Genomic DNA, 24,821 nt, shown 5'->3' with positions numbered 1-24,821 from the left:
GCACAAGGAGAAGGGGACGACAGAGGACAAGATGGCTGGACAGCGTTCTAGAAGCTACAAACATGAGTTTGAGCAAACTGCGGGAGGCAGTGGAAGACAGGAGTGCCTGGCGTGCTCTGGTCCATGAGGTCACGAAGAGGCGGACACCACTAAACAACAACAACAAAATTGCTGCCGAGCTGAACAACTTTATCCTTGATTGCATCTAATTATCGGGTACTCCACACAGGTCCTCTCCACCCCACCCCCCGTTTGAAATTATATTTACAAAGAAAAGCGAGGTGCCAGCAACTGAAGTAACTACAGTGGTACCTCGGGTTAAGTACTTAATTCGTTCCGGAGGCTGTTCTTAACCTGAAACTGTTCTTAACCTGAAGCACCACTTTAGCTAATGGGGCCTCCCGCTGCCGCCGGAGCACGATTTCTGTTCTCACCCTGAAGCAAAGTTCTTAACCTGAAGCACTATTTTTGGGTTAGTGGAGTCTGTAACCTGAAGTGTATGTAACCCGAGGTACCACTGTATATAACTGATGGGCTGCAGCACGACAATCTGGCTCGTGTTTTTCCTCGGAGGCAACTCCCACGGCAGGCCTTTATCACGTCCCCTTTAAGAGCCGCTTCATCCCCTTTAACGGCCGCTGCCGTTGTCATTCAGGGCCCGCGTGCCCGACGGCTGGCCGTTACCCCATTGGTCCGTTACTTTCCCTTGTCGGCCAATTCCAGCTACGCTGCATCTTATGAGTCCGCCAAACGGCGAAAAAAATAAGTCCAGGTGTCCCGCCTACTACGGAATCCTTACGCGGGATTGGAGAACGAAGGCGGACTGACGAGTGGCGGAAGGATATTGGGGGCGGTGATGTGCCCTTGCCCACAACTACCTTAACCGCCGTTACCGGCAGCTCGGCTGCTCAGAGAGGTCGAGACTCTCCGAGGTGACTGACGTTTGATAGCCGGGCAGGTAAGGCTGGTGAGATGGGTAGGGCGGGGCGGGTTATCCATCAGCCGCTGCACGTAGCTCCTGCAGAGGCGTGAGGAAGAGCCCTGCCTCTCTAACTTCTCCCCAGCGCCTCACTTCTTTCTCTGCCCCGCTTTTATTCACCTACGACATATTCTCCATCTTTAGAGCCACCTCACTCAAGGCAATTTAACGTGGTTTTTTTAAAAATAAAAAAACCTAAAGCCGTATAATATATACTTCCCCAAAAAGAAAAGCATTATTGGGCTTGGGAGCGTATGGGGAGCATTCTGCTCACACACACCCTGAGGGCGGTTAGGTAACGGCCTGGCACGCGGTCTAACTGTCTGGAGGAAACCCCAGGAAATGAGGGGGAGCTCCTGAGGCGCCAAGGTTTGCGAGGCACAAACGTGCCCCCCTTCCCGTCTCCATAGAAACTCGGAGGGGGGGGAGAGAAGAGAGGGCCAGGAAGCATGCACGGTGGGGGGGGGGTGCTGCTGCGCACGCGGGAGCGCACTTTTCGAGGTGCCCATCATGGCTTCCTCCATCTCCATCTTCACGCTCTTCCCACCCCCTCTGATTTACTTCCTCGTTCTTTTTCCACGCGCTCTCTTTCTCTCCCCCTCCTCCCTGAAAGCCGCCTCTGCGCATCCTTGAGCAATTCCCCCCCCCCCCCGCGCCAGCAGCCTCCCTCTCTGCTGGTGGAAGCGGGAGGTATCGAGTTTCACCGCATGCCAATTGTGGCCGGGCTATCATATTGCCAAGGCCCTGGTTTCATGAGCGTTATCGGGTCGCACCCATAAGGCAATCAGAATTTACGATTTCTTTGCTTTCCTCCCGGATCTAACCCCAGTACCAGGCAGGTTTATGCGCGAGGTAAACGCCGCTAAATCACAGGTATGCAGAATAGGTCCATTGAAATTAATGGACCCGAGTTGCCAATGTTTTAAAATGGATCAACCCTTGAGAAGGACCAACACCCCATGGTGCTTACTCATAAAAAAAAGCATGCGTAGCATTTGCAGCCTTATTCTGACCTTCTCCAGTAAGGATGCTTTTCTCTAGTTGCCTAAGGTGGTATTTTAACTCCCGCATGCCTTAGAGTGAGTGCAGAGAAGGCAAGATTTCCTTGGGAGCACAGTCTACCATGAGGCGTTTCTCTAGGGTGACCTTGGCTATTGCAGCAGCAGCAGCTCTGTGCAGGCCAAACATTTCACGCTCGCGGGAGTAGGAACAAATACTAAGAGATTCTATCAGTGTGGTTGCCTGCACCTATTGTTGCTTTTGTGACAATATTGGGGTGGTTTTTGGAAGAGGCATAACTAAGGAACCATAGCGTATCAGTTTTTTTTTATCTGGAAGCAAGTTTCACCTTCATACTGGTTTGGTGGGGAATGAATAATTGCAGCTTGTGATCAATATTTCTCAGAATAACAATAAATAGTACTGAATGAAAACAATTGTTCAATAGGCACAGAAGTTGTAGAGAAACCGTTTCACATAGGTAAGGTTGTCTGAACCATAACAGGTTAGGAAGCTGTCCAGTAGTCACAGTACTGCTGCCACACCAGAAATAGGTTCTTTATGGTATTCTATATGATATTCTGTACAGGGGTCCACAAAGTGGCTACTTATAACAGCAGGTATTCATTTGTTTAGTAGCCATGCTTCAGGCAGAGATTTGGTGGTGCTTCGAAGCAGTATCTCCAAATCTTGATGTGAAATGAGATTGCTTCCCATTTTTCTGAGACATGAAAATTTAGAAGGGGAGGAGTCATTACTAACTGCTCAACCCATGGGCTTTTTTACAGATGTGATGTAATTTCCATTTACTGGAAGAAGGAAATGACTGAGCGATTAGCACAGTTAATGAAAATTTAAGTAACCAACTTAAGTTGTTTCTTCTTATGTCAATTCTGCCTGCCTGCTGGAAATACTTTTAGATAAAACAGCTAGGGGGACAACCATTTATTTCAGTTTAACATGTTCTCTCTGTATCATAAAGTAGTACAAACCTGTGTCTAACCTGTAGCAGCTTTCCCTTGACATTTGTTGCCATCATGTACAAACATGTCCACAAGCAGATGGTTCAGAGGGGAGAAGCTTTGGCATGCAAAATATGGTGCCGTAGCCCTTTTATTTGGCAATAATTTATTTGAAATCTCTGTAGCTGAGTCATCCTACATTGCCAAGGCCAGTTGGAACGCATGCAGTTGGTGCAAATCTTTTCAACCAGGAAATGACTTAAACTGGAAATGCTCATATATGGAATCAGCTTAGCTTTTCAGGGAACAGAATTAATGACAGTAGCTTTATATATGTTTATAATTGTTTTATTCAAATATGTCTATAGATGTTTAATCAGACATATTAAGAACTCAGCTTTTCCATGATGCTGTTGGCTTGCTGCAGTATTCTGTGACTTCTAGCACGTAGGATTTGAATGAGACTGTAGTAACAGCCTATCACCACTACTGTGTCTGTGCGCAAGAAAGCTTCAGGCAAATGATGCAGCCAATGAGGGCCCAACCAATGTGTCTAAATTTAGCTGAGGGCTTACACTTTTGACTGGGAATAAATTCATTCATTTCACTTGGTCAGCAAAGTAGTCTTTCATTTCTGAAAATGAAGGACTATTAAAGCAGCACATCCTAGTGAAGTGGTAGTTTAAAAATTACGTTGGAAGTTGATAGAAATTAGATAAAGGCATATTTTAGATAAAGACATATTTTAGTGAATAGTGCATGTGTTCTTAAAATAGTGATGATCCACCTTTTTGCAAAAAGAATAGCATGGGACTAAAATGTTTAAAACCACTTGCCCTGGGATATCCCAATCTTATCTGTTCTCACTAACAGCTCACAATATACTTAGGTTTAAAGCTTATCACATAAATAAACCTTTCTTTGTTAGTGAGGTTATATTAGATTATATTGCCCAGCCTGCTTGTTCATCTGTTCTGTTTTGTGTTGAGGGCCCATGTGATCCTCCACCTAAAATTGATCTGCACTAAATTGAAATCCATCACCTTAAGAGTTATAGACTACAGATAACCTGGTTGGATCAGAGTATTTAAAATGATATTTGGGGTAACTTGAAGTGTGCGTTTGGTGTTTTGGCATTGGTACATTTCCAAAAACTATTGGAATGTGCTAACGCAGTCAGGCTACTGTCTTGTACAGATTATAGGGAAGCATTTATATACTGCTTATTCCACTAAGTTTTTGGTAGATAAAATGTGATGATAAGAATTTAAGAATTAGATTCTCTAAATTAGGTGATAGACGTGATGGGAGGGTCACCTCAGTCTGCAATAATGAAGAGTGCTGAAAAGCCCTATTATGAGTTGGGATGACATATAACTCTGGAGTGGCATATAATTTTTTTGAGGTCCAGGCAAATCCCAATACGTAGCTGTCAAATTTCTTGGATACATTGATTCGATTATCCTGTTCACTTTAAAACAATAGTCTCCTGCTACTTGGCAAGAAAAGAAAACGTGGATTCAGGAGATTACTGTTTTAAGTCTTTATTGTTTTTATAACGTTACCTTATGTCTAATTGTAACGTACATTGTAATTGATAGGCAGCATGTTACATTCCTTGTACAAATGACTGCTTTAATGTCTGGATTTAGTAAACATACTATACTAGGACCACCTTCCTAATTTTCAGAGGGATGCTTGTTCTACCCTCAAATATTATATAATGGTTTTGTAGTTAGTCCAGCATAATATGTTTACTAATGTATGGGAAGGTGCAAACTTTTATATTTCTTTATTGAAAAATTAAAAGTATAAAATTAAAAGGGCACAAGGTAAAATAAGATGTGAAAAGAAAAAAAATATGTAAAAAAACAATTCATTAGTTTTGTGTCATGTATTGAAAAAGTGGAGCAGTACCAAATGTGGCAGTAAATGGAGAGTAAGAGTCCCAAGTTTCTTAATACTGTTTCCCATTGCAGTGTTGTGCCGAAGTTTTTTGAAGCCCAATGTAAACTGTCTTTACGGACCTACAAAGAGATGTCATTGGAGTAGGAGGTGGCCTCCCCAGAAACAAGATGATAGTTTCTGGATGATAGTTTACCCCATAAGAAAAATGCTAAGCTAGACTAATTTAGTAAAGAGTTGGGGCAAGCTTAAGCTGAAAGAGTGCAATTTTAAATAGATATTTGCAAAAGGTTGTATAAGTATGAACCTGGTTGCATAAGAATCTTCCTGTGCTGGGAAGACATTGGTCTGCATCACTGCAGCAGCTATTTCCTGTCTCTCCCCCCCCAGCATACTTCTGTTAATTTGAAAGTGAGTCAGCATCTTCACTGAGGCTAGAGCTTGTATTTCCTCTGAGAATTGGCTTATTCAAAGGGAAGGTGAGGGATGAGAAGGGAGAATGATGCTTGCAATAAGCTGAATCTGAATCGGATGAGTTAAAGCTCTTGACTACGAGGGAAGCTGCACGTACTACAGAGGTCCTAACCAGAAAGGGTGGAGCTAATGCACATAGCCTAAAGCTGCTGGGAATAACTATACAACAAAAAGGGGAAAAGGTTTTACTCTTTGAGAATAATTAGTATAAATCAGAAGTGCCTGCATTGTAGCTTGTTGAGCACAATATTGAGAACACATTGCTATTTGTTCCAGGGATAGCATGTGAAGCCAACATCTTGTCTAGCTATGTGCAGAAGTTAAATGTGTGTAAGTTGCAAGTTACGGTACTTATATAGGCTGGCTGCCAAAATGCAGTATTAAGTGTAAGTCTATTTAGTTCAGGTTTACTGGGTTAGTTTTAAACTTCTATTTAGATTAATTCATTATATGTTTGGCAGTTCCTAAACATTAGTTAAATAAGTGTATGCAATATTGTGGCTCTTTTATGATAATACGGAGCAGCAAACACTCAAGTTGCTGCCTCCTTGGTTGAGCACGCATTAATGCAATGCTGTGCATATGTGCGGTTTATATACACTCAAAACTGCATAGGAGTAAGTTGATTTGCTGGCTGGGACAGACCTCAGCCTGTTCAGTCTGTCTCTTTGCCAGTCTGAGCATGGACTGAAATCTTTCCCTTGGAGTTAATCAATTTGCAATGAAGGGCTTCAACCTATCATGTAGGAATCTCTTCTGCATGGCTACATCCCAGGTATGCATTAAATGGGAAACATGTTCAGTTGATTGCTGCAAGGTCAGGCAGATGTATTTCCTTTATTTCTTTTTAGATACCAAATCTCAGCAGCCATGTCGAAACAACACGATGCTTTCATCCAGACCCAGCAGTTGCATGCTGCCATGGCCGACACATTCCTGGAACACTTGTGCCGTCTGGACATTGACTCTCCCCCAATCACTGCAAGAAACACTGGCATTATCTGCACAATTGGTAAGTGGAGTTCAACCACAAATTTAACATAAAATTGGAACACTATTTGCTCTGCCATCTTACGGTTTTTACTAGCCTACTCTACATATCAGCTGAGTCAATTGCCTACCTGAGTAAAGTTTTGAAAGAAGCTTTCAGATAAGTATTGGAATACAGTGGAACCTCAGGTTGCAAATGTGATCCGTGCGGGAAGCACGTTCGCAACCCGCAGCACCGTGTCTACGCACGTACAGGTTGCGATTTGGCGCTTCTGTGCATGCGCAAAGCGTGATTTAGTGTGACTGTGCAAGCGCCGAAACCCAGAAGTAACCCGTTCCGGTACTTCCAGGTTCGGTGCGGTGCGCAACCCGAAATCACATAACCTGAAGCGTCTGTAACCCGAGGTACCACTGTACAAATAGATCTTCATATTAGTTGTTTTTATTATATTTTGTACATAATCTCAAGATATGTATGGAAGGCAAGTAACAACAACCACAATAACCGCTGCTATAAAAACGAGCATATTTTCCAATAGATAATTTATGTGTATTTCTTCTAGCAGTATTAGCGAGAAGTGAAAAAGTAATGAATGTAGCTAGCAAACTAGAAGATGGGAGTTAGTCCGGTACTTGGTTGTGTTTGAACAGCCTCACCCTTGCCCTGCACAAGATTAAGGAAGTAAAACCCAGTATTCTGTGGACAACTTACTTATTACATTTATATCCCACTCTTCCTCCCTAAGGAGCCAAGGAGAGCAAAGAACAAATAATAAACATTTTATGGCTTCTATGAATATTTTAATAGTTGAGAGGCTTTCTCAATAAACTTGTTCATTTTGGCTGTGTGCCCCTCTTCATGTTACACTAGCTAGAAGGCTAAACATAGATTTTTAAATGTTTTTAAGACTTAAATGCGCATTTCTAGCCTATTATTGTTTAATAATAGCTTAAACAGTTATTTTGCAGACAAGAAGACAAAGGTGTAGAGTAGTAGAATAGTCGTCTTCAGTAGCTCTGGACAGTTATCTGGACTTTAATGCTCTGTTAGCAATGATTTCAGTGGATCTGCTCTAAGTATGACTTAGTTGAATACCACCCGTAGACTTGTAACTATTAACTGGCATATGCTAAATAAACTTCATTTTCAAATCTGTAGGCCCGGCTTCTCGGACAGTGGAAACCCTAAAAGAAATGATTAAATCTGGAATGAATGTTGCTCGTCTCAACTTCTCTCATGGAACCCATGAGGTAAGAGCAGATTTGAGGGCAAATATTGCACTCACTTGAGAACTGTTCTCATTAGATCAATCTTACGTTTTACCTTGGGGCTAAAGACTTGAGGCCTCATTTATCCAGTCTGCTGTTTAAAAACATACACACTTTAAACCAAGCATTCCAACAAATATGGATGCTAAGAGGTTTGTATATCTAAAAGTGCTACTGAGTCCTTGTTAAAAGGCTGGTAAAATACATTTTCTTGTTGGTCTTCAACTTTCAGATAAATGTGGTAGTCCAAACCTTAAATGAACAGTTAAAGCCGCATGTAACTGGAAAGCAAAATGATGAAATGAGTTAACAAAATAGTTTCTCCAAGAAGATCATGGCCATCTTGAATATGGAACCGTGTCCATGCAGCCACTGTGCAGACTTTGGAGACAGAGCAAATGTCAGAGGCTGGATCTCAAAAAAAAGATGCCGGTTACAAGTACAGCGTGTCCATTTCAGTATTCACTGAAAGTTCACCTGTTAAAGGTCACTCCTCTGTTACCAGATACTGCTGATGCATGCCTGACTTCCAAACAAGATCTTGAAACATGTTCACCCTTGTAGCCACAAACATCTCCTCCTGTTAGGAGTGGTTAAATGAAACTGCTATGCTCTGGTTCATGGGGTCTGCTCAGGTACAGTGTCATTTGAAGCTGCTGCTCCTTTATTAAGGTTATAGCAGTACCTATATTAAGAAAATTTAACCAGCATTACTTTTTAGTATATGTTCTAGTTATTTCCCTGCAAAATTATGAGATCTTCAGGGAGCCAGTTAGATATGACTGAAATGGAGTTGCCAGTTGGGTAAGATACAGCATGTCTGCAAGGCTTGCAAAGTAAGATTTGGGAATAGAATTATGTTGATAGGATTTTGGCACTTTAAAAGCAGAGTGCTTAAGGTCACAAGACTTGCAAGTAACTTGTAGTAGAAGGCAACCCCCCTTCTATAAATAAAGCAGCCTTCTCACTATTGCTACAGGATGGGAGGCTCTCAGGCTCCCATTCCCAACTGCAACTTTCCTTAAAGGCCACCTGAATGCCTTTGGGCTGGCTGCTGTTAACTCTTTGAAAGGTCAAGCTGCAATCTGGGCAGCAGCTTGCAAAGTTATGTTAGCTAAAAAAAATGTTTTGGCATCTTCTATTGGTCTTTTCTTTAAAAGGCATCATGCTGAATGTGCATAAAATACATAAACACTCCTAGACTGTTTTATTATTTTAGAAACTACTGTATGTGATGAATTACAAGTGATCATTGCATGTGATGAATTACAAGTGAGAGCCAGTGTGGTGTAGTGGTTAAGAGCGGTAGTCTCTTAATCTAGGGAACCGGGTTCGCGTCTCCGCTCCTCCACATGCAGCTGCTGGGTGACCTTGGGCCAGTCACACTTCTTTGAAGTCTCTCAGCCCCACTCACCTCACAGAGTGTTTGTTGTGGGGGAGGAAGGGAAAGGAGATTGTTAGCCGCTTTGAGACTCTTGAAGGGGGGTGAAAGGCGGGATATCAAATCCAAACTCTTCTTCTTCATTTTTAAGCTCGCACACACTACTGCAGTATGTGCACATAAGTCATATTGGTGCTGGTATTATTAAATTTCTATACCAGTCTTCATTTTAAAATAAAATGGGTATGCTTTTAACAGGCAGTGGAAGCTCACCACAGTAGGTGTGTGCCATATCTTAAGTGGGAGAACCATTTCACAAAGTGGGCCCCTTTGGAGAAGGCTGCCTTGCACCTCAAAATTCTGCAAGACTGACCCAATAGGTTCACTTCTCAAGTTCTTGGTGAATGAGCAGGTCTATACGGGAGAAGGTGTTCTTTCAGATTGCCTGGTCTTAAGTAGTTTAGGGTTTTATGAATTAATGACAAAACCTTAGACTTTGCTTCCTAGTAGGGTGATGGTCAGTGCAATCTCTAGCACAAGTGTTACATGTGCATGGTAGGATGCTTCACTTGGTAATCTAGCTGCTGCATTTTGTACCACGCAGCTTCCATACCAGCCTTGGAGGCAGCCCCACCTTGGAGTGTATTGCAATAATCCAGTCTCTAGGTTATCAGTGCATGTGTCCCTGTAACTAGGCTATTCTGTTCCAGCAACAGTTGTAGTTGTCACATGACCTAAAGCTGCAAAAAAGTACTCCTAACCACTGGGCCACTTAGATTTCCAATAACAAAAGTGGAGGAAGAAGTTCCCTCATCTTGAGTACCTATTAACAGAAATAAGGCTGGCTATCATCAGCATATTGATGGTAACATGCTCCAAATCACCTAATGTCTGCTCACACTCTCTTTATATAGATATTAAAGAATCTTGGGGACAAGATGGTTCACTGTGGCAGCCCACAGGACTACTGTCTGGGAGTCAGAAACAATCACCAAATGCTCTCTGACATCAGCCCTTCAGCTAACAAAGTGCCTCCCAAGCAATGGAGACTGTTGTGGAGGATGCCATGGTTGATGGTATCAAAAGCTGCTGTGAGAAGCAAGCAAGAGTAGCAGATCATACTCCCTTTCATGAAAGGCACCCATCTGGCAACAGAGAGATTTAGTCCCCAAACCTGATCTGAACCCAGAGTGTAATGGGTCTAAATAATCAGCATCCTCCAAGACCATATGCAGCTGAACTGCAACTGGTCTCTTGAACTCTTTGCTTTCAAAGAGCTACTCGGCAGTGGTAGCTGAAAACTGGGTTCAGGAGCAAACACACTACAGTGGTACCTTGGGTTACATATGCTTCAGGTTACATACACTTCAGGTTACAGACTCCGCTAACCCAGAAATAGTGCTTCAGGTTAAGAACTTTGCTTCAGGATGAGAACAGAAATCGTGCTCCAGTGGCGTGGCAGCAGCAGGAGGCCCCATTAGCTAAAGTGGTGCTTCAGGTTAAGAACAGTTTCAGGTTAAGAACGGACCTCCGGAACGAATTAAGTACTTAACCCGAGGTACCACTGTACTGTCTTCTTACTAAAGTTTCACCTGGGATCCTAATGTCCCACTGTTAATGCAATTACAGCACTTAATTTCTGAACCTGTGTTAATGTTGATTAGTTAAACTGCTGTTCTGCATGGTGATCAAATGAGCTAGTTAGCCACTTCTCCTGTTTATTCCTGCAGAAACTTAATATTTGGCACGGCATGGTACCTTGCTGCTTTCTTCTTTTAATAGCTGTAACAGTAAAAGTTTACATAACCTTGATTGCAAACTTTGCCTGTCTTCTATTGCTGTTTGATCAAGATAAGCAAACAGTTTTCATAGGCTAATCTGTGAAGTGAAACCTATCTGTTAGTGAGGATTCAGCTAATCTGACTTTGACTAGAGGTGAAGGCTCTTCAGCAGAGCCCTGTGGAACTGATAATTCTGGTGCTAGATGAAGATGAGAGCTTGGTTACCACCTAACTTCAATCAGTCAGATCTTTATTACAGTCATAGACCAGCATACACCTAACTTCATTTGCAGTTGGCTGTATCTGTCTCTGATATACATTGCTGTCATTGAGCAATGGATGAAACAAACTGAGTTTGTAACTCGCAACTTGCATTTTAACTTGTGTGCATTCAGCTTTTAAGCACTTAGCAACTTAAGGGTAAAAAATGGAAAGGGGGAGAGACTTTGTCAGTCCCACCTGCCTTTAAATCCAATGTGTTTTGACTATACACAGTTTTGGTTTATGCACTATCCCTGGAATGTAACACTTGTAAAAGTTGAGAATCTCCTATATTGTGTTAAGTTTTCAAAATAAAATGTGGAAGTCTTAGGCCATATTTGCCTGTGCTAGAAACTGTTCTTCATCATATTTGACAAGATGGCAGTAAAAGTTATAGGATGTATTAATAATGAATATATATAATTGTCCAGCTTCTAGACAGAGCCCAGGCAAAACAAATTGTAGTGTCCATTGCATCTAGTTAGCCAGACCTAAGGCAGACAGCTCTGTGTCAAGGTAAGTGATTATTTCTGTTCTGTAACCATTGTATCTTCTGTATTAGTACCATGCAGGAACAATCAAGAACGTTCGAGAAGCTACCGAGAGCTTTGCTTCTGATCCTATTTCGTACAGACCTGTTGCTGTTGCACTGGATACTAAGGGACCTGAAATTCGCACTGGACTCATCAAGGGGGTAAGTGTGCCACACTGTTTTGTTCTTTGTCTTATTGCTCATTGTAACGGATAAGATCACTCTCTTCGAATAAACATCAGTAATAGACTCCCAGATGACAATGCTGCAGTTTCTTATAGTATTGTGCAGTCTGCTGCTCCATGCAAGGATCTGTAGTCAGGGGTACCAATCAAACACTGGTAGTCAAAGGAGAATAGAACAGTTCATTTCTGACCCGTCTAAAACCATAACACAACTGTATTTAGAACACAAAGTTGTTCATTCTAAATCAGGCCAGGATGTAGTCTTCCCCACAAATCCAACTAGAGTCATCTGCCAGAGGGCATTCAATCTACCTAAGTCTTGGTGGAAGAAGGGAAACTTAATTGAGGATCGTTTTCTGCCCTTTAGCTTCATGTTTCTGCTTCCAGATGTACAATGCCTGGTTTCAGTACTTGTTCTGAGATTATCGTTGAAAATTGAGGGAATTATAGGGTTATCCTAGTAGGGTTAGCCTTTCTGCTGCACTTGTTGCATTTAGACTGTGGCAGCCGTCAGGATGGCTTAATTCTGAGGGAAGGGGATATCCTCTGGCAATGCCAGTAACAGTTGTTTGTCCTTCCAGAGTGGTACAGCAGAAGTGGAGCTCAAAAAAGGTGCAACTTTGAAAATGACCCTGGACAATGCCTTTATGGAGAAGTGCGATGAGAACACACTTTGGGTGGACTACAAAAATCTCACCAAAGTTGTTGATGTTGGCAGCAAGATCTATGTGGATGATGGACTCATTTCCCTGAAAGTTAAGGAGAAAGGTGTGTTCGGAAGGCATTCCTGTTATTGTGGCCATACCTTAAATAGGAATACATATTTATGTGGTGATGCTACTTGCTATAACAGTGTGGTATTTAGAAACTGCATAAACGTAATTGCTTTCAGCATATTAGAAACTGATACAAAGAAACCAGGTGTCTGCATCTTGACAGATTAGGAAAGAAATTGGGCACAATTATTGTGGACACAAAGGGATAATTATTGTGGAGGTGAGCTTATTTTGAGTTATAATGCTGATTCTTGGAACTCTGTGCAGGTGCTGATTTTGTCATCACTGAAGTTGAAAATGGTGGGCTACTAGGCAGCAAGAAAGGTGTAAATCTGCCAGGTGCTGCAGTAGACCTTCCTGCTGTTTCTGAGAAGGACATCCAGGATCTAAAATTTGGTGTGGAGCAGGATGTAGACATGGTGTTTGCTTCCTTCATCCGAAAGGCAGCCGATGTTCATGCTGTCAGGAAGGTGCTGGGAGAAAAGGGAAAGAATATCAAGATCATTAGCAAGATAGAAAACCATGAGGGTGTACGTAGGTAAGTTGGTTATTAAATTTGTAACAACCCTTTTCTTGGAGTAGATATGTTTCTTGAAAAGTGAGCTACATGCCAGGTTGCACCTCCTAAAATGGGTCAGTAGCTCTGTACTTGCTGTTGAATGTTGACAGTACGCTGTGAAGGATGCAGATTGTGAAATTCAGTGCTTAGAAGCATCCTCCTTGTGTGCTCAAATACAAGGTGGCAGATAATTCTCCGGAAGTGGGCTTGTCAGTGACTTCTTTCTCTTGATATCTGGGACAATGTGTGGTTTTGGTGTGCTACAGTATTCTGAAAACTCCATATAAGGTAGATAAGCAATTTGACTATGACCCCTTGCACCCGCATTATCACTTTCACAAGAAATAATTTTGTCTTTTGTGCATTTCAGGTTTGATGAGATCATGGAAGCTAGTGATGGCATCATGGTAGCCCGTGGTGATCTTGGTATTGAGATTCCTGCTGAAAAAGTCTTCCTTGCCCAGAAAATGATGATTGGTCGATGCAACAGGGCTGGCAAGCCAATCATCTGTGCTACTCAGGTACTTGAAGAAAAGTTGACTCTGAAGGCCTGTCCTTCCTATACATATGGGCTATGTGAAACCTGAATTATTTTTTGCTATTAAATGATACCTTCTGTTGCAATCAGTAAACATGGAAAATGTTAGTCTAAAATGCTGAGGTTGATTCCACATCTCTGATTGGATCCAACACTGTTTGAAGAAAGATTCTTGAAAATCTTAATCAGAATTCTTACGGGTACTGCAACAGTCTAGTTGTAAAAATGGTTTAAAAATGGAGGCTATAGTAATTGGAGTAGTTACAAGTACTAAATAAATTACATAGTTCACCATTGTTTTCCCCTGCTGGTTTTGAACAAGTTAGTTGAAAAAAACTTAAATGTGTGGTTTAGGAAACATAACACATCATTTTGACAAGTCTTTGAGCAAGCAGAATTGAGATTTGATAGGTTTGCATTTTTGTTACAGAACATTCTGTGATTAAACATCATAGAAATTGTTCTTTTATAGAGTGTATATGAATACTACGAACTAATGTGAGTTTGGATACGGAAATAATTGCAAGCAAGAAAGCATGTTCCTGTGGTGCTTTCATTGGAAGCAAGTCTCAAGGAGTTTGTTCTTCATTGTGCAAATAAGATTGCAGTTACTGTATTTTTCGCCCTATAGGACACACTTTTCCCCCTCCAAAAATGAAAGGGAAATGTGTGTGTGTCCTATGGGGCGAATGCAGGCTATCACTGAAGCCTGGAGAGCGAGAGGGGTCGGTGCGTACCGACCCCTCTCGCTCTCCAGGCTTCAGGAAGCTATCTGCAAGCCTTGGGAGCCTGTGGGAGTTCCCGCCAGTCTCCCAAGGCTTGCGGAGAGCTGCCTGCATCCCGAAGCCCGGGGCGCGCTGAGAAGCGTGCTCTGGGCTTCGGGCAGCTCTCCGCAAGCCGTGGGAGCCCGGCGCGAAGTCGTGCTGGTCTCCCACGGCTTGCGGATAGCAGCCTGTTCTGGGGGCTGGGGTCGGGGGAAGCCCAGGCTTCCCCCGCCCCAGCCCCGCGCCTGGGGGGGAAATAATTTTTTTTTCTTTATTCCCCCCCCCCCCAAAAAACCTAGGTGCGCCCTATGGGCTGGTGCGCCCTATGGGGCGAAAAATACAGTACTTTTAGTTTCTTAACATGTCTTTAACGTCTGGATTTTATAATGTTGGCATGGTTACCAAGGATTCTGCCTTGATGAACAGTACAGAAACAAAGCATTTCAAGTTTTATGTAAATAAGATGATTATCTTGCAGTGAAACCTATCAACTTCACCTTGTCTCATTAGATGTTGGAGAGCATGATTAAGAAACCACGGCCAACACGTGCAGAAGGGAGTGATGTAGCTAACGCTGTCCTGGATGGAGCTGACTGTATCATGCTTTCTGGAGAGACTGCCAAAGGAGACTACCCTCTGGAGGCTGTCCGCATGCAGCATCTTGTAAGTGATAACCATTCAATGTTAAAAGACAGTACCTGTATACCTAGAAATATTAGCACAGCTTATTCCCATCTGCTCAAATACCATCCAGGTCTGGTGGCTAGCTTAATGTGTTATATATGACATGTGGCTGTTTTCTCACTATAGCTTGCTATATGCCATAGGTCCCTCAGGCTGCCATAGACTTCTTTAATGGCAGTGAAACACAAAGTGCTTTCATGCACTGGCTGCAAGTATAAAACTTTTTATGCAAAGGCAAGTGAAACAAATTCTGAACTGTAGTGATAAGTTTTGACAGCCTTAAGTGTCTGAAATTGTCCAACTTAGTATATATTATATTTTGAGACAATTTCAGATACTGTATCTGGGATTCCAATTATTGAATTGTATTGTTTTGATGAATTTGTTGTTTGATTTATTTATATGCTGTTGTGTTAGATATTATAGTGATTGCAATGCTTGTTTTTTTAATGCTACTGTGATTGTTGTGAGCTGCTTTGAGTTCAACATTTGTTGTTGGAAAAGCAGAATACAAATATTAAATCAAAGCCGAGACAAATCAGGAGTGGGCCTGGAGTATGTTCTCAGTTTCACTCCTCATAGGTAAGAGAACTTGTGAATTGGGGACCAGTCTATATTTTAAGTTCTGTAAGTGGCATGGGGGAAAGAGTGTGAGCCCAAGGCCCACTCCCAATCTCATCCTGGAGGGAAAAGAACATCTGATTCACACTCTGTAATTCACCTTTGGGGTTGGCACAGTTGTTTTATGCACAACGGTTGTGCCCTTGGAACAGCGTTTATTTTATTTTTTTAAGTGCATGACTGACACTTTTTACATGTTTAAACTGCCAGAAAACTCTCTGCTCTGCTTTTGGAATTCTCCAGTTTCTCATTGACAACATGGCACTTCGTGCCAGAATTAAAGTACTGATTGTGTTGACGGTCTGCTGTGAATTACAGCCTTGATAACCTACTAGTCTGAGAGCTGCAGTTCAGGTTAGCTAGCTTACTCCGAACAACTCTCACATAATAGTATGCTAACTACCTCTTTGCTTGGACTCATCCTTATGTAACCTGGTCCATACTGTCAAGCAGTTGAGGGAACCAGTTCCTGTGAGCTGGTGGCAGATAAGCATGGTTGTGTTGTAATGCAGCCTGATTTCTAGCCATTTTGAACTCCCTTTCATTGAAAGGGTTGACTTTACTGGCCTTTGGTATCTTGCCATTGTACTCATACCTTGCTATTTGCTTGAAGCATGACTGTCTGAAAAAATGGGGTTTCGTCAGTGCTGTTTAACAGCTACAAAAATTACGTATTAAAGTGTCTTCAAAATGCCTAGATAAACCTTCCTGTGGAGTTCAAATGTTCTTTAATTTTCATAATGGAGCTCACCACCATATTAGTGCATGCAGGATCCCTGGCTGACTTAGTAGTTCTTGATGCATTCTTCTGAAGTAGCTAAGAAAAATGGTATACCTGGAAGTTGAACCTCGAACATTGAAAAGATCAGAAGTTAAGTTCAAGACCCTGTCCCTGCTACTTGAAAAACTAATACATGCAATTAATAGATGTAAAGAATGCCTTACTTTTAAGAGCACACGCATATAATTCTACAACTTAACCCCCTCCCAATTATAAGCTAGATTTTAAACGTCATTTGAGAAATGTACAACAAGGTTGTAAGAGTGTTCCATGCAAGATTCAGCCAGTACACGCTGAAATGGATTTACTATTGGGTTGTTCTTGGCCTTCTCAAAGCAGTTTTGCCTTTTTATGTTACCCTAATGACATTCTTAAGTATTCTGGGGGATTTTAAATCAAAGTTTAGTGCAAACAAACTTCTTCCTTGATTCCCATTATGTTGGACATATAAATGTTGACATAGATGCCCTTCTGGGGAAAAAATAAGCGATACTTTAAATAGGAAATAAGAGGAGGGGGAAGAAAGATCAGTCAGCTTTGTGTTGTGCAAAGCATCTAACATAACTTAACATAACTGCTAACCCAGAATCTTGTTCAAGATGTGTTGCTCCTTGTTTTTAGTGCTTGGTATGTGTCTGAGATATAGTTCTTGCAGATGGGGTTGTAAACCTGTTCCTGGACTGTACCTAGAACAATTTTCACCAACATGCCAGTTTTCTACGTGGGATGAATTTCTCTTCCGTATGGAGGAGCATTCAATCATGTGAGCCTCCATCTGCTGAAGACCTGGGTTTACCATTTCATCTATGAAAACCAGGGCTTACTGTTGTGCCACACTGCATAAGATCCCAAGTAACATGCTGCAGCTATGCAACACTATTCTGTTGATTCTGGTCATCTAAATAATGATGGGTTCTCTGGCTTTGTACTTTCTTTCATGTTCACCCACTGCTCTTCTACAAAATATGCCTAATACTGCCTAATGGGGTTGAATGGGAATAAACTGCACTTCTTGCACAGGTGGTTCTTGGAAAGTATCCTTAATATGCCATGCTCTTAACTCCATCTGATCTTATCTAGACTGTCTAGATGCAATAATTCTTGCATAGACCTGTCTGCATGCTTTAAAAATGCTATGCAAGTCTCTGGCTGGTAAGGACACATGTAGCACCCTCTATTGAAATATAATGGCATAAACCAGTATATTCTGGTAGAAAGCACATTGAATTCAGTGGTATTCCTGAGTAAGTGTACATAAGATTGTACACTCAGTTTTCAATCCCAAGAAGAAAGTTCCATCTGAACCCAATGTGGAGCATATAAGCCAATAACCTGGACATTAGCAATTATCCTACATGTTGCCTGCCAGCTAACACTATTACTCGATTATAAATGAGACTTGTATTGCCAAATGTGAGAGATTTTATTTCTAATTAAAGGGTAGGGTGGTGCAGTAAAAGAATGAAGCTGTCTGGAGTTAAACCATAGAAGTGCCTTAATAGAGGCATTAGCTACCAAAAACTGATTATAAACTTTGACCCAATTAATTGATGTAGTGATTCTGCTTCTATAATCTTAACAGTGCTCAGACCTGCAGAAGCAGAACTTTGAAGTCATGGTCTTAACAGTCGGGGGCTTCTGTCTTCTTTCTCTGCTTGACAGAATAAAGAAACAAGTTTAAATTATGAGGCAGGATGCTTAAGGGCTTTTTCCTGATGACCACTAATCTGTGGTTATCTTACATAAGGCCTGTATCATGTCCAAATTATGGCTCTAGTGATTATTTTAACTTTGAAAACCAGGTAGTTGCACCACCCTACCTTTAATCTTGCATGACTGACAAATAAGCAATTAACTCTCCTTGCAGATTAACTTTTATCATATCACTCTGGTGAATTTCTTTCCTTTCTATGTCGCTCCTCTTTTTTTCTTCCCTCCCTCTTACTCTGGCCTACAGATTGCTCGCGAGGCTGAGGCTGCAATCTATCACCGCCAGCTGTTTGAAGAACTTTTCCGCCTCACTGCTAACAACAGGGACCCTCTTGATGCCATGGCTGTAGGCGCTGTGGAGGCCTCTTTTAAGTGCTTAGCTCCAGCTGTGATAGTTTTGACAGAGTCTGGCAGGTAGGGTTCAGAGTTAGGTACACATCTAGGATTTGTAAGGTAACTCATAATTCGTTCTACAGTGGCTAGAGGTTTTAAAAGCAAGCAGCTGCTTCAAACCTATACTTGATAAAACCTGTTCCTCATATGGCATTCTTCCAAAACCAAACCATCAGTCTGCCCTCATCTTTCTATCAAAGCAGGATTTGAGGTAGGTAGAAGCAGAGCAAGAGTGACTGGCAGTTGCGCATGGATGACTGTAACGATTTTGGCAGAATGGAGTGGGGGTGACATGGCAGATGTTGCTTTCAGAAGGGAAATGTGTGTGCCCAGTGGGTGCAGTCCAAATAGCATGTGCTAATTTTGCTTTTGTTGATGGTGCGCAAACAGTACTCTTGGCTGAAGTTCCCCATCAATCGCATTACTAGATGCTCATTTGGGTTTGCTGCTATAAGCACTCTGCCAAGTCCAGACCCCACCTTCACTCATGCCGCTAGCGATGACAGATGTGAATGTTGTCTTCCGAACGCGTGTTGCTCTTATAGATTGCTCGCGAAGCAGAGGCAGCCATCTTTCACAGGCAATTGTTTGAAGAGCTCCGACGGCTGGCCCCGCTGAATCGGGATCCCACTGAAGCTGCCGCTGTTGGCGCTGTTGAAGCTTCCTTCAAGTGTTGCAGTGGGGCCATTATCGTACTCACCAAGTCTGGAAGGTAGGAGGTGGAAGGTTCTGGCAGAAGTCGCATGGACTTCACGTGTTTAAGTAACACACAACATGAACATCTGTCTCAATCAAATACTGTATTTTTCATTGTCTGTGTGGAGGAGTGTCTGTTACATTGCTACTTACTTGGATTTACCCGGACCTGAGTAGTTAATTGCACATTAAACTTTTTTATATTGTCTTTCCAAAGGAAGTCTCAAGATAACTTAAAGCAATTAATTTAAAATAACTTTTATAGGAAAAACTAAAAGCAACACCCAGATTCACTCCACTACGAGAGCAGTTAATACTGAAACAAGATTGTAAAAACAAGAACAAAATTGAAGTGTAAACCTCAAATTATATGTAAAACCAACCAGCCTGTAAGTTGTGGGCTTATTGTACTAGAATTTCTCTGGCACAAAGGAAAATGGGTGGGAAAAAATATGTATGCCTCATTAATGTGGGGTTGGCACTAATTCTATATTTTTGACACATCTTGAATCAGTTGTCTTGTCAACGTACAGATCAAAGGCTTTGTGCAATACTAAGTAGCTTCTGTTTTGCCTTTAAATATAAGGTTCCTCAGTGCCTGGCTGCCTGAATGTTCTGTAACTGAACCAGACAGCATGAGACTTTCACTTGAGTTCAGTTTTGTTTATCAACGTACAGGAATTGTATTGTAAATGTACGTGGCCATTTATCAGACCAGTAATATCTACATTAATTGAAGCTAGGATCAGTGCAGAGTTCTCATGCCAAATTTTGTAAGGAGTAACAACTGCACAGAAACACTAGGTTGCTCAAGGAAGACATTGCTTTGCATGTTCCATATATATTTAGTTCACGTAATTATAGGGTGTGAAAGGGGAAACAAAGTGCACACCATAATAGGTCATTGTAGATGGTGCTGCAGTGATATTTCTGCACAGATTCTCCTTGAAATTGGGTGGAGGTTTTAAGCTATGGTGCAGACATGCTCTGAGCTGTACCCTTAATATTATTACTTGTTTGTAAAGGGTTCTTCCCAGCCTCATGCCTGACCTTTCTGAAGAAATCTGAACTTGAAACAAAATCCGGAGCTAAATTAGACGTTCCTTCTAACAGTACTGCTTAGGTCTCCTTGAGCAACTTAAAGGTTTCCAATACTGTAAGTTTGCATTTGTGAATATCAAATAGTTTGTAAAGCAACAAACTGAAAAAGGTCTAAGACAGTTTTTCTGTTTAGATTTATTAGTCATGGTGCAGCAATGAGAATATGGGGCCTGCTGAAACCATAATGTACACATCTTAAATCTTGGGATACAACCTTTTGGTAGCTTTCTAAAGAAAAGTAAAAGCAATAGTACTTCTTACTCCATTTCTGAGTAGTGTGATTTAGTTACATTTCTTCCCTATTTCAAGCATTTACTACATGGTCCCTGTTCTGTTCAAAATGATGATCTCTTAGCACACTGAGCTCTTAGAAGAACTGAGAAAATTTACAAAGTATCTTCTTCATTGCTGCTTTTGTCACCCAGGAGGGAGCAAACAAAGCACTTTTTTTTTTGCTAAAATGTCTGGAGAATTGAATGAGCTTCCTGTTTGCTACTCACTTAACGAGTTGGTTTACTGTGCTGAAAAGGCAAATGCATCCTTTTTATTATAACAGCATTTGTCAGGAGGCTACAGTGCTAGATTATGCTTGCTAAATATTGTCTGGGGTTTTTTCCATATATCCAGAACTTGAGTATAATACCATATAATCTGGAGACTAGTGTGATGTAGACATCAAAAGTTGGTATATTAAGTCTCTGCTTGGAAGCTGCCTTTGTACCCTGGATGCATTGTACACACTGAAATAGAATATCCCAGTGATCTAGATGAGATGACAATTGAACCTGCCACATGTTCTCCTTTGTAGATCTGCTCACCTGGTGTCAAGGTACCGCCCACGTGCTCCCATCATTGCTGTGACCCGTAATGCTCAGGCCGCACGCCAGGCCCATCTGTACCGTGGTATTTTCCCTGTGCTGTGCAAAGAGCCAACCCATGATGCCTGGGCTGAGGATGTTGACCTCAGAGTTAATGTGGGCATGAAAGTTGGTAAGTTAATAAATGTTGGTATCCTTTGCTCTCTGGAAGCTTCAAAAAATCATACAGTAATTTTATCTGGCAGCTGGAAATATCCCAGAGTTTTGAACCAATATTTGACAGTTTGGTGTATTAGAACAATCTTACATGAGATTTTAGGGACGTAGGTGGCGCTGTGGGTTAAACCACAGAGCCTAGGACTTGCCGATCAGAAGGTCGGCGGTTCGAATCCCTGCAAAGGGGTGAGCTCTCGTTGTTCGGTCCCTGCTCCTGCCAACCTAGCAGTTTGAAAGAATGTCAGAGTGCAAGTAGATAAATAGGTACCACTCCGGCGGGAAGGTAAATGGCGTTTCCATGTGCTGCTCTGGTTCGCCAGAAGCGGCTTAGTCATGCTGGCCACATGACCCGGAAGCTGTACGCCGGCTCCCTCGGCCAGTAAAGCGAAATGAGCGCCGCAACCCCATAGTCTGTCACGACTGGACCTAACGGTCAGGGGTCCCTTTACCTTTACCTTTACATGAGATTTTAGGCTACAGTTGAAGCTATTATAACTTTAACTAGTTTCAGAATAACTTGGTCATTTTGGGTTTTAGGTGTTACCAAAACCATTGCTATGCAGTTCTATAATTTATATGTTTTAGGACCCATTTTCTCACTGCTTTCTTTTTCTTTCCAGGTAAAGCTCGTGGATTCTTCAAGACTGGTGATCTAGTCATAGTACTTACTGGATGGCGTCCTGGTTCCGGCTATACCAACACCATGCGTGTTGTGCCAGTTCCATAAAATCAGACCCAGAAATCTCAACCCTCCTTTTGTCTCACCACCTTCCCCTTGCATTAGATCAGCAAATTGCTTGCAATATTGTCTTTGCCTGTAGAGTGGATAGAGGCTGCCAAAAACCACCAAGTGCAGTAATTGGGGGGAGAGAGACTAAGTCTAGAAATACTTGAAATAGTTCTCTGATAATTAGAACCCCTCCCCAAACTCTTCTGCCTTATTTGTTGGGAACCAGCGTAAAATTGTCCAGTGTGGCAACTTGGGCTGCCCAGTGTTTCTTCTTCGGCTTTCTGGAGTCCAAAGAAACAGGAGGGCCTGGATCCAGCTAGTAAGGCATTTTATGCAGTGGCAATACCTGCCAAGTCCCTTTTCTGTAGTTCTGTACTGTCAGGTCTCCACGCAAACACTCCGGATTAGGATCTACATAGACCGACATAGCTCTCCTTTCTGTAACATCTCTAGTCTTGCTGTGTCCCTGTGGGTATACAGGGGTTTTTGGTACACTGTAACCAGAACTCTACAACACAATCACTTGGATATCTTAACTGTACACTCCAATAGGTAGTGGCAGAAAACATCACATGCTTGTCCCTTGAAGTTCCATAAAACCTGGTTTTAAAAATTGGTTGCTGTATCTTATTGCCAGCACAGCTAGAGAATAGCAATGGAAATGAGTGTCTACAGGGTTCTTTTGCTCCCAGAGTCTACTCAGGTACAGATTGCTTCAGGTTTGATATAAAAACTAAAAATGACATATTTTGTGTATGGAACTTTAAAGGGCTGAGCAGTGCAGTAAAAAATTCACCTGATGCACTCCCCACATCTCAAGCTGCTTGTGCGCCTGTTGCAGTGTTGTGTTTTGTGTTCAAGTTGAGTCGTGTTTCCTGAGCACTATCCTCTATAAATCAGGATGATTTACCTACTGTAACAGGTGTATCGGGTTGTAGAGTACAACTTTGTACATCAATAAAGCAGAGCTCACATACCTATCTGTGCATATTCTGTTTTTTTCTGGTTTAGTGGTTCTTTTCAACTTGCCTATCTCCTGATGCCCTGAAACACTGGTGTTTAGAAAAAAATAGCTGCTGCTCTTTCAATCTGGATTATCACCAAGGTGCCTGAGAATCATAGTTTCTTATAAGGCTTCATGACAGATGCACATTACAGCAAAGGTGGCCCTCCACATGTTTGGACAACTCCTCCCACCCTATGATGGCTATACTGACTAGGGTTTGGAGTTCCAACATATAAAGGGACACAGGTTGGCTCCTCATTATTCTGTCCAATCCAATTGTACATTGAAAACAGCTGCAGATGTTTCCAAACCTCTTATTGGGGACAAAAATATTTGCACACACTGCTGTGCTTTGATATCCTGTGCAGCATTTTCCATGAACACATTTAGTCTGCCATATCTTAGAGAGTACTGGCTGTTCAATGGCTTTTTGCTGCTCCCTTCAAGGGGATCTAAAGCTTTGCACCAAATGTATAATCCTTAGTATTTCCTTAACACAGTTAATTATATTTATATACTACTTCACACAAAAGGCTTGTCAAAACGGTCTGGAAGCCAATAAAAATTGAGAAGAAATTCACTGAAAGTACAAATTGAATGTATAATTTTTTTTAGTGTTTCAATTGGGCTGGAGTGCTAGCAAATGTTTGTGCCCCTGTACAGACATCTCCCCACTAAACACATGGATCAACTCTTGTGTGGTTGTGTATATGTCTGGTGCTGGGAAATAAATTCAAGCCAGGAAATGACGAGGAGACCCAGGAGCCCGAAAAGGACTTCAGTGACAGTGGAGGAAGCCCCAGAGAGACCAGAGGCTGCTCAGCCTAGCAGTGGATGCACATGGTAGCAAAATAAGTCTGTACAGCTAGTGAATTGTTTATTGAATTGCATCTTTAAAACTACTGGGAGAGAATAAAGTTATTGTGCTAATTCTAATATAATCCCTTTGCCACCCATAATACAAGCGTTTTCACATTCAACACATGATCCATGTTGGGACCAAGTGCTTTTGCACTGAATTTGAGAGCTATTTTTTCCATACAAATAAGCATCTTCAAGAACTGGCCTCTGGGAACTTTTTCAATAAGCTTACTGTCTCTAGTTGCCTATACTAAATGGAGGAGCCCAAATGCTCATCCTGTTAGAACAATCAGCAAACTCAGCAGGGGGCCGGTCCACTGTCCCTCAGACCTTGTGGGGGGCCGGAGTATATTTTGGGAAGAAGAAAACACTAATCCCTATGCCCCACAAATAACCCAGAGCTGCATTTTAAATAAAAGCACACATTCTACTCATGTAAAAACACACTGATTCCCAGATCCAGCCCCTGAGCCTTAGTTTGCCTTAGATCCTAGGAGGCCCAGGATTTCAGAAAGGGAGTGTTACCTGCAGTTTGAACTTGAGCCACTGAGCTATAGCCCTTCTCTGAAATTCCGGTTGCATTGAATGCAAAGCCTCTAGTACTGTTAGTGGATGCAGATTTTATATAGTCACCCCCAATTTCCTTAATCCTAAAAGTGCATCAAATTTATGCCATTTTACAGTTAAGCTGGAAGCAGTGGGTCTAGACACTACATTGTCACTGTTGGGGAATTTTTGTATTTCACTGAGTGTACTTATTAAATCATCCACTAGAGGGGGAGCTTTTTCCAGAATTCCTAGTAAATATTTTCCTCTAAAAGGAGGCTTGGATTCAGAAAGCATGGCCTA

General features: G+C 41.9%; 1 protein-coding gene across 3 annotated transcripts; it reads left to right on the top strand.

Annotated features, from left to right (window-relative positions):
- Positions 1–737: 737 nt before the first annotated feature.
- PKM (pyruvate kinase M1/2) lies at positions 738–23,085 on the top strand. 3 transcript variants are annotated; one of them, XM_083586682.1, is made up of 11 exons: positions 738–958; positions 6,171–6,331; positions 7,469–7,560; positions 11,564–11,695; positions 12,300–12,486; positions 12,762–13,032; positions 13,424–13,574; positions 14,866–15,018; positions 19,090–19,256; positions 21,150–21,331; positions 21,996–23,085. In XM_083586682.1, the coding sequence occupies exons 2-11, from the start codon at positions 6,190–6,192 to the stop codon at positions 22,100–22,102; spliced, it is 1,584 nt and encodes a 527-aa protein (XP_083442808.1). In that variant the 5' UTR covers positions 738–958; positions 6,171–6,189; the 3' UTR covers positions 22,103–23,085. The 3 variants fall into 3 exon arrangements, 2 of the variants coding, with proteins under 2 accessions (XP_083442808.1, XP_083442807.1); XM_083586681.1 differs by lacking the exon at positions 19,090–19,256 and adding an exon at positions 18,399–18,565 and having other exon boundaries at positions 807–958; XR_014541666.1 differs by having other exon boundaries at positions 808–958; positions 18,399–19,256.
- The last annotated feature ends 1,736 nt before the right edge of the window (positions 23,086–24,821 follow it).

The sequence above is a fragment of the Podarcis filfolensis genome (assembly GCF_964270895.1).
Source record: "Podarcis filfolensis genome assembly, chromosome: 14".
Taxonomy (NCBI): Eukaryota; Metazoa; Chordata; class Lepidosauria; order Squamata; family Lacertidae; genus Podarcis; species Podarcis filfolensis.
This window is presented reverse-complemented; position numbering and strand designations above follow the sequence as displayed.